The sequence below is a fragment of the Myxine glutinosa genome, chromosome 5 (assembly GCF_964187855.1).
Source record: "Myxine glutinosa chromosome 5, kmMyxGlut1.1, whole genome shotgun sequence".
NCBI lineage: Eukaryota > Metazoa > Chordata > Myxini > Myxiniformes > Myxinidae > Myxine > Myxine glutinosa.
Window position 1 is genome coordinate 19,639,382 of NC_136265.1, and position 14,374 is coordinate 19,653,755.

At 43.1% G+C, this 14,374-nt stretch overlaps 1 protein-coding gene across 2 annotated transcripts in view; it reads left to right on the forward strand.

Moving 5' to 3' along the window:
* Positions 1 to 11,807, forward strand: part of LOC137413750 (uncharacterized) — a 50,889-nt gene extending 39,082 nt beyond the window's left edge. Inside the window, exons 3-5 of one of the 2 annotated variants that reach the window (XM_078777657.1) lie at positions 8,084 to 8,224; positions 8,354 to 9,832; positions 9,917 to 11,807. In XM_078777657.1, the coding sequence (XP_078633783.1) occupies positions 8,084 to 8,224; positions 8,354 to 9,832; positions 9,917 to 10,077 (1,781 nt within the window). In that variant the 3' untranslated portion in view covers positions 10,078 to 11,807. Of the gene's footprint in view, positions 1 to 8,083; positions 8,225 to 8,353 lie in introns of both variants that reach the window. The other variant, XM_068099184.2, reaches the window with a different exon arrangement.
* The last annotated feature ends 2,567 nt before the right edge of the window (positions 11,808 to 14,374 follow it).

The following is a 14,374-nucleotide window of genomic DNA, read 5'->3' on the forward strand; positions in this document are numbered from 1 at the left end:
TTCGTCCCATTTTTTCTGTCTTCTGTGTTTGGTCATCATGTCCCATTTTACATTCCTTCTTACTTGCCAACATTTCCCTTTTTACGTCCTTCTGAGCTGCCCTTAGATCCTGCATTTCTTCTGATTTGCTTGTTCAGTTCTTTTTGCCCATCTGCAAGTCCTTTTACTCCCTGTTTGGGTTAATTTACCTCTTGTTTAATCCCATTTATCTCCTCAATCATTCCAGCCTCACCTGCCCTCATCTCATTACGTTCACATTCTTCCTCACCTCACCTAACCTCATGCATGTCACCCTTTATGCCAGCCAGCCTGGCTCTCCTCCATTTTCTTCATCATCTGTTCCATAAGATGACTAATCAACAACATCAAATGGTCGCTGCCAGACTGCGATGACAAGGTGACCCACTATTCCGTGCCATTGGTGCTGCCTTGTCCAGGGGCTGGTGGATCCAAAACCTTGATCTTTTCTACCCCCGCTAATTCACCCCAGATACATTTTTATGAAATTCCAACTTCTTTCCTGGAAGTCCTTGCAGGGTCCATATGTTTTATACCTCTCCCATCTCCCCCCAAGCCCTCTCCCTCCCACACTTCTCTCGATGTCCCTGCTCTCAAATGTTGTGTTTGTGTGCTTCCCCCTCTGTCCCCATATTGTCTACCGCTCCCCTTATTTTGTGTTTTATGTGTCGGTTTGACTTTTCATGTGATTAATGTTAGCTCTTTCGCAAGCCTCGATGTTGTATGCAAAAAAAAAAAACCCTCAAAACCGTCTATACTCCTTCCCACATGTCCATTTAGGTCTCCTCCAACCACAACAACTTCCTCATCTTGAGAGAGGAGGCTTGGGTCCTCGATCGCAATCAGCACAATCACTGCTGCCCTCATCCTGGTCCTTCTCCCACAATGTTACATTCATGTACAGCTTCCTGGGCCATTAGCTCCTCCATATCCTCCTCAAGTAAGCCCACTTGATCCTGCTCACCTTGACTTGACAAAGCTGGACAATTTTTTAAAGTCCAAGTTCATCCTACACACCTTACAATTTTTGGTGTGCCACTTATAGCTCCCCATTTTAGGATCTCACTCCTGACATCAATTGTTCTGGACGCAGGGTTCTCCCTCTTTTAACGAGAGAAAAGTGACCACAGTGTGATCACCAGCTGCGACGTGTAGAATCATGAGGATATCCGTTGCAATATGCACGAACAAATTCGACCAGTCATAAAATTATGCGCATGCACTCGCGTCTTTTTGTCTTTCAGTTCTGGTCTTGTCCTTTGTTTTGCGACGCAACATGCTTCATCAATTGATTACACCTAATTTGTGTCAAGTTCTGTGAAATGAGATTTATATGAAAACATTCATGTTGTCTTTGTTGCTAAATTTATTCTGGTTTTTTCAGACAAATCGCGATTTTAGTCCGCGATGTTCTTACCTCATACCAACGCACGTCCGAGTGTATGCACATGCAACAACAACAATCAGTCATTTTAAGGCCATTTTCCCTGCAAGAGCGGGGGTTAGCCTTGCGGGCCCCATGACAATCTTCTCCATTTTGCCCTATTTTCTGCATCTCCCCTTGTTAATCCACTTGCCCGCATTTCTTCTTCCACCACCTTTAGCCAAGTCTTTCTCGGTCTGCCCCGTCCTCTACCTCCTTCTGCATTCATTTCCATCACTCTTCTCAACCAGTCACTTTCATCCTTCCTCAACACGTGACCAAACCATCTCAACCTGTTTCTGTTCACAGCATCCATCACAGACTCTATTCCCACCATCTTTCGCAATTGATCATTTGCCTTCCTCTCTCCCAACGAGACTCCGCACATCCACCGAACCATTCGCTTTTCCACCTTTTCCAGTCTTCGTTGCTGCTCTTCGTTCATTACCTATGTCTCGCTCCCAGAAATCATAACACTTCTCACATTCAGCATACACCTTTCCAGGGATTATCCTGGGGGATTATAGCAATGGGAGAAAATCTCCCTGTGTACAAAACAATGAGATTTTTTTCCAAACACGATGGGATTATACAAAATTAAATTAAAATTGAAATTAAATTAAAAGGGAAACCCATGCATATACTTAACATGAATTGGCTGGTGTATATATATGAAACAGCAACACATTGACTTTTAGAGTGTATCAGTGTTTTGTTTTTAACATTAAACACTAACAGTAAGCACGTTTTCTTTACAATATAGTAAATATTCATTTTTTGGTATCTGAACAGTAATTACTTTTGACATAAAAGATTTTCTCTGATTATGCGTGAAAATTGAAACCATTTAACTGATATAATCGAAAGGAAAAAAAAGTTTAAAGTTTTTACCTGATACTTGGGCCGTGGGAATCTTCCTCTCTGATAGATGTTGTTGGATGGCTTTAAATATGCCACTTCCCGTTGCCGAAGTGATATGCAGATCCGTCAAAAATAGAGTGAAGGGCGTCATAGTTTTTGGATCCAAAATTCTGGCTGTTACACACAGCTTGTGATGTACAGCAATGTCTGTACTCTCGTCCATCATCTATCTATAATTCCACTAATCTCTGTCTGTGTGTGTGTATGCGACCGCTGTTTCTCGACAACTACCGGTCCGATATACTTGAAACTTGCCAGGTATATTGCTGGGGACCCGAGGATGTGCCTTTTCAAGGTTTCATATTAATCGGACAAGTAGTTACCGAGCTATGTCCAAAAAACGATTCAACCAATCAGAGAGCAGCGAGTTATCACGTGTGCCGAACGTGGCGAACAGACTCTGCCTCGGACGGCACATTTGAGAGCGTATTCATTTATTTCACGTTGGCAAACTATGTTGCCGCTATGTTGGCGTTAAACTATGTTTTAAAACTAATTAAAACTAATTTGCGATTCTTTCGCTTTCCTGCGCGTTTGTGCACGCTATGGCGATTTCTTTACCAAACTCCGCAAGCCGTTCGCTTTGGACCAAACCATTTCATGTAAATAGAGGGGGGGGGGGGATTCTCACCGTACTCGCAAGCCGTTCGCTTTGGACCAAACCATTTCATGTAAATAGAGGGGGGGGGATATAATTTTAGATAGAGATATAGTACGGGCATGCCCTAGTAATTGTAATGGCAGGTGACTTGTGGAGCTTCTCGCTGACGGATTTGTCAATTGTTGTGGAAATGGCATCCAGAAAACCACAGGCTGATTTATAACTCGCATATGTCACATGTTTGTTCACTTTTAAATTCTCCAGATTTGTGGTATTAAGCTCTGACAACAAGGTCAGCAAGCTGTTATACTTAGACAGGGGAATTGCTTCCTTCGACATCCAATACACCACTTTCAGACACGTCAAAATACTTTCCTCTTCTTTTGATTTAGACCCTCAACCGTGAGTTGAAGATTTGTTCTCGCCAGTGGTGCTGCAATCGCTCGTTGGTGATCAGATGACGATATATGTCAGGTTATTGTAGTCGTTTTGAAATTATTTGTACCTTCACTTAGACTGTTGACCAACTTCTCCGATCTACACAGTGAACAATACATTTTGTTCTGATCGGCATCATATTTCAGCCAGTCTCCGAATTTAAGGACCCAGCTATCTTGAAACGTTATTAAAGTTTTGCCGGAAGTAGATGTCTGCACTGTGGTGGCCCTGGCCACTGTCCCGCTTTCGCCCTGCACACAGTCACTAGCTGGATCATCCTGGTTGTGCTCGGTGTTAGAACTACTGCTGGTACCTATGAAGAATCGTTTTATGCTTTGCCCATCAGGCTGTGGTTGCGGAGGTCTCTTTTTCGGCGGCATTTTCGGAAAACGCGTGATCCAGAAACTACTGCACACAGCGAACACGTGGTTGCCGAAAAGCCGTCGTTTAATGCCGCAAAATATTGTCACGGCTACCGCAAAGCGTGAAAGTGAAATTAAAACGGCTACGGTCTGTTTACAGTTGAGAATAGCTTCGTCTTTGACAACTTCCAGACCTGACAAAAGCAGTAGTAAGTACACGATTTCAGCCTGTTTCGCCTGAAAACTACACCGTGACAACTGACACGCTCCATGCGATTTTTTTTAATTTTTTTTTTTAAATCGCTCTGGCCAAAATTGTATGCGATATTTTCCAACTTTATGCGAGAATATCGCGGAATCATGGCCAAAGTCAATCCCAGCCTTTCCCTTCTGCTTCAACAACACTCCCCTCCTCGTCGGCATGCCACTCAGTTCCCGAAACTTCTTCCATGCACATCTCACTCCAGCAATCGTTGCCGAGTCTGATCCACTTTCTCCATTCAGCATGTCTCCGAGGTAGCAAAATGTTTTCACACCTTCCAGCTTCATGCCGTCTCCAAGATCCTACTCAACATTTCCTCCATCTGCAGCTCCCTCTGTGCACACCTTACTATTGAATGTAGCTGCCACACTGGTTAATGACCCTCGCAGACCACGACAATTTTGATGAACCCAATCGGTGCACATTGTACATTGAATGGAGTTCACTCCGACACCCTTCCTGCACACAGCACACGGCCACTTCCCAGTTCTTTCCATGTCACCGCATGCTTTACCACCTGCCATCACCTTCGTTTTTCCGATATTCACCTTCAGACCTTTTGGCTCCAGACATTCCTTCCACTTGTTCATCTTCTCCTTCAATCCATCCATACTTTCCTCAATAAACACCAGATCATCTGCAAACAACAACTCCCACAGTAAACCCTCCTTTACGTTCGGAGCCAGCACCTCCATCACAGCTACAAAGGGTAGTGGACTTACTACCGACCCCTGATGCACTCCCACCATCACCTCAAACTCACCACTGTTCCCGTCCTTTGTCCTTACAGCTGTGCGTGCTCTTCCGTACATTGCCATCACTACTCTGATCAACCATTCCTCCACTCCTAACTTCCTCAATGCCCATGTCACTAATTCACATGGAACCCTATCAAATGCTTTCTCCAGGTCAACAAACCCAAGAAAAAACTTCCTCTTCTCCATGTACTTCTCCTGCAACTGCCTCACAATAAAAAGCACGTCTGTCGTTCTTCTTCCTGGCATGAATCCAAACTGCATTTCTTCCATCTTCACTTTCTTCCTTTTGACAAGGAAATTCGGAGATTGCCGAACTCGTTCCCAAGACTTGCCCCTTCTGCTTGTGACCTGAGGGAGGGAGAAGTTTTTGTCTTTACCTGGAGGTGATCAAATCAATTCCCCTTTAGAAATTAGGGTTAGGGCAATTTCTGTTGATGGCGTGTGCCGTGCGTAGGTCGGATACGCACGTGAGCGAGCACGTCATACGTCACAGCGAGTGTGAGTGGCATCCGAAAAGTGTGGACAACGTAGTGAGTGAGTGGGCAACTTTTTGGGAGAACTGGGGACCGGCCGAACGTGGCCGCGAAGGGATCGGCCGAGGTCACGCGACCGATCCTGTGTCTTAATTGTGGAAGAAGAAATGCGGGCAAGGGGGTTAACAAGGAGAGATGCAGAAAATAGGGCAAAATGGAGAAGATTGTCATGGGGACCGCAAGGCTAACCCCCACTCTAGCAGGGAAAATGGCCTTAAAATGCATGTTGTGTGTGTGTGTGTTGTGTTCACTTTCTTCCTTTTCCTCCTCTCCAACACCCTTTCCAATACCTTCATTCCATGCTCCAATAACTTTTTCGCTCAATACTAGCCACAGTCCAGAGGGCCACCTTTCCCCTTGTATAGAGGGACGAGGGTACTCAGTTCCCAAGCCACTGGAATGCGGCCTTCTTTCACCACCAGAATACAGATCTGTCATTCTCTTCACACCCCAACTTCCCGCTGCCTTCAACATGTCTCCCACAACTCCCGTCGGCCCTCCCGCTTTTCTACTCTTCATTGCTTTTATCGCTTAGCCTGGTGTTGGCTTAGCGGTTAGGGTGCCGGCTTGGGATCCTAGGATCCTGGGTTCAAATCCCGGTCGATCGCTGAATTTACGCCAGGGGGGTTGACTCAGCCTGTCATCCTTCCGAGGTCGGCAAATTGAGTACCAGCTTGCTGGGATGAATGATCACAGTGTGTACCCCGGTTTAGAATAGGTACACCGTATCCCTGCACATCGTAAGAGCGTGACCAAGGGTTGGCGTCAGGAAGGGCATCCGGCCATAAAAACATTGCCTCAAAACAGGGAACCATGATTGTCATGGGGCCCGCAAGGCTAACCCCTGCTCTAGCGGGGAAAATGGCCTTAAAACGATCATTCATTCATATATTCATTGCTTTTATCGCTTCCTCAACTTCCTTCTCAGTTATTTTCTCTGCTGGTCCTAAAACTGGGTTACTCTCCATGTTGCCATCCCATTCATTCTCTGCATTCAACAGCATTTCCATATATCTCTTCCATCTTCCTTTAATTCCATCTGGGTCCACAACAATTTGTCCCACTTCATCCTTCAAGCAACTCACCCCCATCACATCACACCTCTCTTTCGCTATCTGCTTTGCAATCCTGAATACCTCTCTCTGACCCTCTACCGAATCCAAGCGTTCTCCGAACATTTCCCTTGATGCCTCCTGCGCCTTTGCTGCCTCTTCTCTTTGCAGCCTTCTTGGCTGCCTTATAACTTTCAGGCTCTGCCCCCATACCCTTCACCTTCTGCCACTCCTTGAACTTCTTCCTCTTCTCGTCGAGCCTCTTTCCAACTTCATCTTCCCACCACCATGTTTCCGAGTGCCTCGGTGGTCCTTTTGCCCATCCACATACCTCACCAACGGCTCCCAACAGACTATCTTTCATTGACATCCAACCACTTTCAAGCTCAACCACATCATCCTCTGCCATACTCGGCCTCTCTTTTAATGCCTCCCTCACTGTCACCTCTTTCAACCTCCACACCTTCATTCTCGGTTGGTTGAAACCAAAGCTTTCAGAATCATTGGAATCTCCTGCGATGAAGCTAACTCCGAGGGCCTTTCACTCACTCAACGCAGGCAGGTTGGTGGTCTTTCTGTTTTCTACCGACTCCTCTCCGGCCTTGCTCCCCCAGCTCTCTCTGTGCTCTGTCCCCCAAATATTCCCACAGGTCGCACAAGATCTGTCAGCAACACTCTTGGTTATACTGCCAAAATCTAGGCTCTCTGCTCACCTTCACTCCTCTTTTCTCCTGCCTCTGGAACAAACTCCCCCACTCCCTTCAATCCCACGCCTCCCTCCAGGTCTTTAAAACAGCTGTTCACCACCATCTCTTATCTTCCCCCATCCAAAACCTGTTTTTTTTCTACCCCCGCTAATTCACCCCAGATACACTTTTATGAAATTCCAACTTCTTTCCTTGAAGTCCTTGCAGGGTCCATATGTTTTATACCTCTCCCATCTCCCCCCAAGCCCTCTCCCTCTCACACTTCTCTCGATGTCCCTGCTCTCAAATGTTGCGTTTGTGTCCTTCCCCCTCTGTCCCCATCTTGTCTACTGCTCCCCTTATTTTGTGTTTTATGTGTTGGTTTGACTTTTCGTGTGATTAATGTTAGTTCTTTCGCGAGCCTCGATCTTGTATACAAAAACCCCCCCCAAAAACACCTCAAAACCGTCTATACTTCCCACATGTCCATTTAGGTCTCCTCCTACCACAACAACTTCCTCATCTTTCACGTTTTCCATCAGCTTCTCCATTGCACACCAGAACTTGTCCTTTTCTTCATCACTCTGACCGACCTGCGGAGCATATCCCAAGATGACGTTCACCAAGAGCTTTCCAATCATCAACCTTTCACTCACTCTCGTCACACTCACCACACTGTTCACAAATTCCTCAGAAAACAGGACACTAACACTATGCACGCCTTCTGGGCGCCCTTGCCACACATACTTGTATTTCTGTATAATACTTGAACACAAATCGCCTTCTTCTTATTTCCAATAATCTCCAGTTTAGCAGTACTTGGACATGTTAAATGGGGTGGTGTATAAGGGTGATGCAGAAGACTGCTTCAATTGGACTTAACATTCTGAATTTTTATTTCACAATCTTTAACTTCATTATTATCTTTAAATTGAAGTATACCTTCCATGGCGTAACATGTTCGATGAACTCCCGAGATGGTTCTCAAACTCATTTCCCTGCAAAATACTGACACTGATTTATACACAGGTGATGTCTATCCTGTAAATGTGGAAGGCAAACAACACGACAACGATTCATCTGTCACAGAAGGTTCAAAATGTGCTTCTGCAAAGGAAGGTTCAGATGATATTGACATGACAAACGGAAGTGCTTCCTGTTTTGCAACTGGTGAGTGGAAACATAAAAAAAGAACATAAAGCCTTTTGTATGGAGAAAATATAAAAATTTCCAGAAAAGTGTTAAATATTTTGCATTTTGATTTTGACAAAAAAGAAAATGTGTTTTTTGTTTCTGTAGAACAATCAAGAAGTAATATGGGACAAATAAGGTCCATTGGCAGCTTGACAGTGAGGAAGAAGCCTTTTTTGAAGAAACAATCACGAGATCAAGTCTCGCTTCCTGTAAAATACAAATACTTGTCTGGGCCTCGCAACACCAAGATTAATATGAAATTAAACAAACACAGAAAGGTTCAAGAAAAGCGAATATGTTATCAGTGTAATGTGTGCAGAAAGGATTTTGCTTCAACGAGTAAAATCAAAATACACATGAGGATCCACACTGGAAAACGTCCTCACAAATGCTCTGTATGTGATAAAGGTTTCTCTGCAAACAGCCATTTGAAATTACACATGAGGGTCCATACAGGAGAGCGACCACACAAATGCTCGATATGTGATAAAGGTTTCTCTCAAAACAGCTATTTGAAATTACACATGAGGGTCCATACAGGAGAGCAACCTTACAAATGCTCGATATGTGATAAAGGTTTCTCTCGAAGCAGCAATTTTAAATCACATATGAGGATCCATACAGGAGAGCAACCTTACAAATGCTCGATATGTGATAAAGGTTTCTCTCGAAGCAGCAATTTTAAATTACATATGAGGATCCATACAGGAGAGCGACCTTACAAATGCTCTGTATGTGATAAAGGTTTCTCTCAAAACAGCTATTTGAAATTACACATGAGGGTCCATACAGGAGAGCAACCTTACAAATGCTCGATATGTGATAAAGGTTTCTCTCAAAGCAGCAATTTGAAATTACATATGAGGATCCACACAGGAGAGCGACCTTACAAATGCTCATTATGTGATAAAGGTTTCTCTGTAAACAGCAATTTTAAATTACATATGAGGATCCATACAGGAGAGCAACCTTACAAATGCTTGATATGTGATAAAGGTTTCTCTGTAAACAGCAGTTTGAAATTACATATGATGATCCATACAGGAGAGCGACCTTACAAATGCTTGATATGTGATAAAAGTTTCTCTCAAAACAGCGATTTGAAAAGACATATGAGGATCCATACAGGAGAGCGACCCCACAAGTGCTCAATATGTGATAAAGGTTTCTCTGTAAACAGCAGATTGAAAAGACATATGAGGATCCATACAGGAGAGCAACCTTACAAATGTTCGATATGTGATAAAGGTTTCTCTCTGAACAATAATTTGAAAAAACATATGAGGATCCATACAGGAGAGCAACCTTACAAATGCTTGATATGTGATAAAGGTTTCTCTGTAAACAGCAGTTTGAAATTACATAGGATGATCCATACAGGAGAGCGACCTTACAAATGCTTGATATGTGATAAAGGTTTCTCTCTGAACAACAATTTGAAAAAACATATGAGGATCCATACAGGAGAGCGACCTTACAAATGCTTGATATGTGATAAAAGTTTCTCTCAAAACAGCGATTTGAAAAGACATATGAGGATCCATACAGGAGAGCGACCCCACAAGTGCTCAATATGTGATAAAGGTTTCTCTGTAAACAGCAGATTGAAAAGACATATGAGGATCCATACAGGAGAGCAACCTTACAAATGTTCGATATGTGATAAAGGTTTCTCTCTGAACAACAATTTGAAAAAACATATGAGGATCCATACAGGAGAGCAACCTTACAAATGTTCGATATGTGATAAAGGTTTCTCTCAAAACAGCGATTTGAAAAAACATATGATGGTCCATACAGGAGAGCGACCTAACAAATATTCGATGTGATTTTTTTTTTTTTTTTTTTTTTGTGTATTGAATCGAGGCTCGTGAAAGAGCTAACATTTATTTCACAAACAAATCAACCCGACAAACAAAATATACAGGTTTCTCTCAAGGTATACGGGCTCTCAAAATAGCCATTTGTAAAGTCATATCAAGATCCACACAGCAGAAGTGAAATCTGAAATACCAAGATGTGAAAAATGACGTCGAGGATTTCAAGATTGAAGAAACCTGAAATTGTACCAGTGATAGTCGGAGCAACAGGAAATCCGGATGTTCAAGAAAACCCCAACTGAGCGCTTAAAAAGCATTCCGGGGAATATCACGACAAACATGCAACAGGTGGAGGCTGTCAAAGGTTCAGTGAGGATTCTAAAACGAGCCCTTGGAACAAAGAATTCTGGGGAATATCACGACAAACATGCTGCAGGTGGAGGCTGTCAAAGGTTCAGTGAGGATTCTAAAACGAGCCCTTGGAACAAAGCATTCTGGGGAATATCATGACAAACATGCTGCAGGTGGAGGCTGTCAAAGGTTCAGTGAGGATTCTAAAACGAGCCCTTGGAACAAAGCATTCTGGTGAATATCACGACAAACATGCTTCAGGTGGAGGCTGTCAAAGGTTCAGTGAGGATTCTAAAACGAGCCCTTGGAACAAAACTATGAGAATAAAGTTTCACAAACTGGTTCATGAATAATGATCCTTTACCGAAAAAGGAGGTGGAGATTTTGATTTCTGGGAGACTTTCTCCCACCTCCTAAAACCCGCATGTTGAGATAACAACCAACGAGAGCGTCCTGACAAATGTTCCGTTTGTGATAAGGATTTTATTTCAAAACGGAGCTTGAACTTCCAGAGTGCAACCCACCTGGAGTGCTCGCGTAAAAAAGTGCTCCGACTGTGGGAAGGGATTTGCTGATAAAAGGTTTGTTAAATTCACGTGGCATTACCTGTGCGAGGTTGTACGTGCCCCCACCCCCCCTCCCCCTTGTAAGCGTTCCTGAGCAGTCGGCAAGGTATTCAGTGAACCAGGAAGGAGAAAGCTATCGTGTAAGCGTACAGACCTTTGGGCACATACCTTGTGAGCACAACTCCTCAGAGTACCTACCACCTGTATCCAGAATGTCCACAACAATGATTGCACACTAGTGCCAAAAGACAGCAAGAATCTCAAAATGCTAAGCCCATCCACGTCCACTCAACTCAAACTGCAGTTAAAGAAAATGACACATTAAAAAAAATATGTAAAATTTCTTAATTTGATTCTCCACGTTGTCATCACAGCAGATTGTTGAAAATTTGAAGCCAAAATCTCAAATGCCATGGTAACAAAACTGAATCTCTCAACATGATCTTGTATCTCACTGTGCTTCTTCCAGGGCCTTCCTTCGGTTGTCAATTTGTAATTCTTGTCTCTGTCCTTCCCATGTTTCCAGCCAAGTTCCATTTGAGTTTTTTGATCGTGACCAGTGTCTCGAAAATTTGTTTTCTCTCTGATTTACTTGTTTTTCTTGTCCCTTTTGGTTGTGCTCAGATGGAATCTTTCCATGGTGGTTTGGACATCAATTTTAACTCAATCTTTGCTGTAGTCCATGTTTCATTGCCATGTGTGATATGGGGAGAACATCCTTGCTGTAAAATTGTTTATCAGAAGAAGACTCCTGCCCATGTTTTTCATGAAACTTGAATTTATGAAGTGTGTCACAATAAAGAGAGCTTCTCAAAGTGTAAATGCCCTGTCTGTGTCATTGTGAATATGTAATGGGTGCATGATCAATTTATATTGTCAGTCAGTGGAGAGTTTGGAGTTGTCCACATCCCCATGAGTAATCCTGATCAAACCGAGAGTTGTTCACCAAACCAGGTGAAAGCCTTGCAGAGATAGCATTTACCATCATAGCTTGACTGCACTTCATCCCATCACTCATTGATCTCGAGCAGCTCAGCTTCACAGGCCCCAACGTGGAAGGCCACACAGCTAGTTGCGCCCACATTTTTGTCAACATCAATGGAAAAGCATTGTTAATGGAGGGAATACCTTTGAACACAGAACGTAAACATATTTTTAACAGTATCATGGTATTTTGAACCAATTTCAATGGTTGCTCAAAGACAGGGCAGCATGTATGTACAATCATACTGACAATCATAAGACTTCAAACAAAAAAACAATATACCTATTTTGGGGGGCAACCCCCTCTCCCATGCCCCACCCCACCCGATTTTGATAATGCCTTGAACAAACCTTGGTGTATCATGGGTGATGAAGGTTGTGATCAAGTTTCATCAAAATTGTGTGTAGTTTCTGAGAAAAGAACAAATACTTATTCTGCGGGGCAACCCCCCATGGACCCCCTTATACCCCGACTTTTTAAATGCCAGGAACAATCGTTGGGACATCACGGGTGATGAACAGAACGTTATGGTGAAGTTTCATCGGAATTGTAAGTGTAGTTTCTGACAAGAAAGTAAATTCCTATTTTGGGGGGCAACCCCCTCCCCTCCCCAGTGGCTTATCGAGGAAAAATGACGCTCGGGCGAGATGTCAAATTTCTGCCCCTCACAACTCACATGCTGAATTCAACACAAAGCCCAATGAAATAACTTTATTACAAATCAAATTAGGTGCAGTGCATTTGCAAGTTAACAGTCAAAGTTTTGTTTTCTGCCATTGTTTTGTTTTGTTTTCAGAAAATTGTGGAAATTATTTTATAAAATGAATCTTTGATAAAAATTGGCCCAACTTATTCAATAGGATGACAGACGTATTCCAAAAGCATACATGCAATGTCAGTTCCACATCTTCGCGTTCGCAGAAGAAAAACATAGGTGCAATACACCTGTTGCTCACCTGGCAGAATAAACAGTATGCTGCACTGACTGAAGTTATTGTTACGTCGGTAGGGTAAAGCAATATCTAGAGTCAGGTAGATCTGAATAGGTAACATGCTTCAACTGTCGCGATAGGGAATCTACCTTTCATAAGTTATATGTTAGTCGGGTTAAGATGTCTGCTTGTGAACATACCAGGATGTTTGAGTGTTAGATCGTGTAAGGATTAAGATAAACCCCTGTGTGTCACACCTGGTAATCAAACCTTTGCCCCTTATAGTCTAGGGCGATTAGTAATTTCGTGTTTTTTGTTTGTTAAAATTGATTTAGCAATGGATTCTGCTTCAGAATATTATAGAGATGTAAAAAAAATAGGGTTCCATTTTTTATTTTACGTCTAATAGGTAGTAATTCGAAGAAATCCAAGATGGCCGCCATAAAATTTGGAAAATACACTTTTGTGCATATCTTTGTATCTAGATATCATATAAACATGAATAATATGTCCTTTTATATGTTTTCAGACCCAAGGAAGCCATATCTGCCATTGTTTTTACAGAAAAATGCAAGGAAATTAAAATAGTGGGCAATATACCAGCCAAAATGGAGACGGCCGTCGTGAAATCGGATCGTATAATTTCCCAATTAGAATCGATTCAATAAACAATCTTCACTGATAACATTTATTTTGAATACACACACACGCACACACACACACACACACGCACACACATACACACACACCTAAACATAAACGATGAATGAACATAAACGATCACATAAACGAATGCCTCATTCATCCTCATCCATATCTATCACACGCGGTTCATTGATGTTTGCTTTGTTGTTACAACTGTAACCCACACACCCACAAACTTCAGTACAAGGAATATTGTTATTGCGACAGCTACATCTTCCCATACACCCTTTCTTGCACCCACAGTTCACGAGATTCATTATTGCTTCTGGGGCTGGAGGATTCAGGCATCGACTTGGGGCATAAACCCCATCATCCGAAAGTAACTGCCAACCATACTCGACAGGTGATGGAAGGGACGGATGGCTTTCTGCTGCCTTTCTCCATATCATTGCGATATAATGTGCTCGCTGAACGTGTAACTTTAGCGAACCAGTGGTAGGTGGAAGACTCTCTCCCTCAGCAGCACGGTTGGAGAATAAGAACCAGCGAAGCTCGTTTACTTTCGTGTGAACTTTAGACTTGTACAGCAGACAGACGAAGCGTTCCAGCTGGGAACACACTTCTGGTGACGGATCAGTTTGTCCCAAAGACTCCAGAGCCTCCCATATCTTGTTGTCACATGTCATGAAGACCTTAAACCACCAGTCCTTGCTCCTGCCAGCGAACCTTCCAGACATGTCACTTCCCGTGAATGCGTGGAATCCAAGTATTGCAGACGCACGTTTCTCTCCTAGCATGCCATGAATAGGTTGGACTGCAATGCTCCT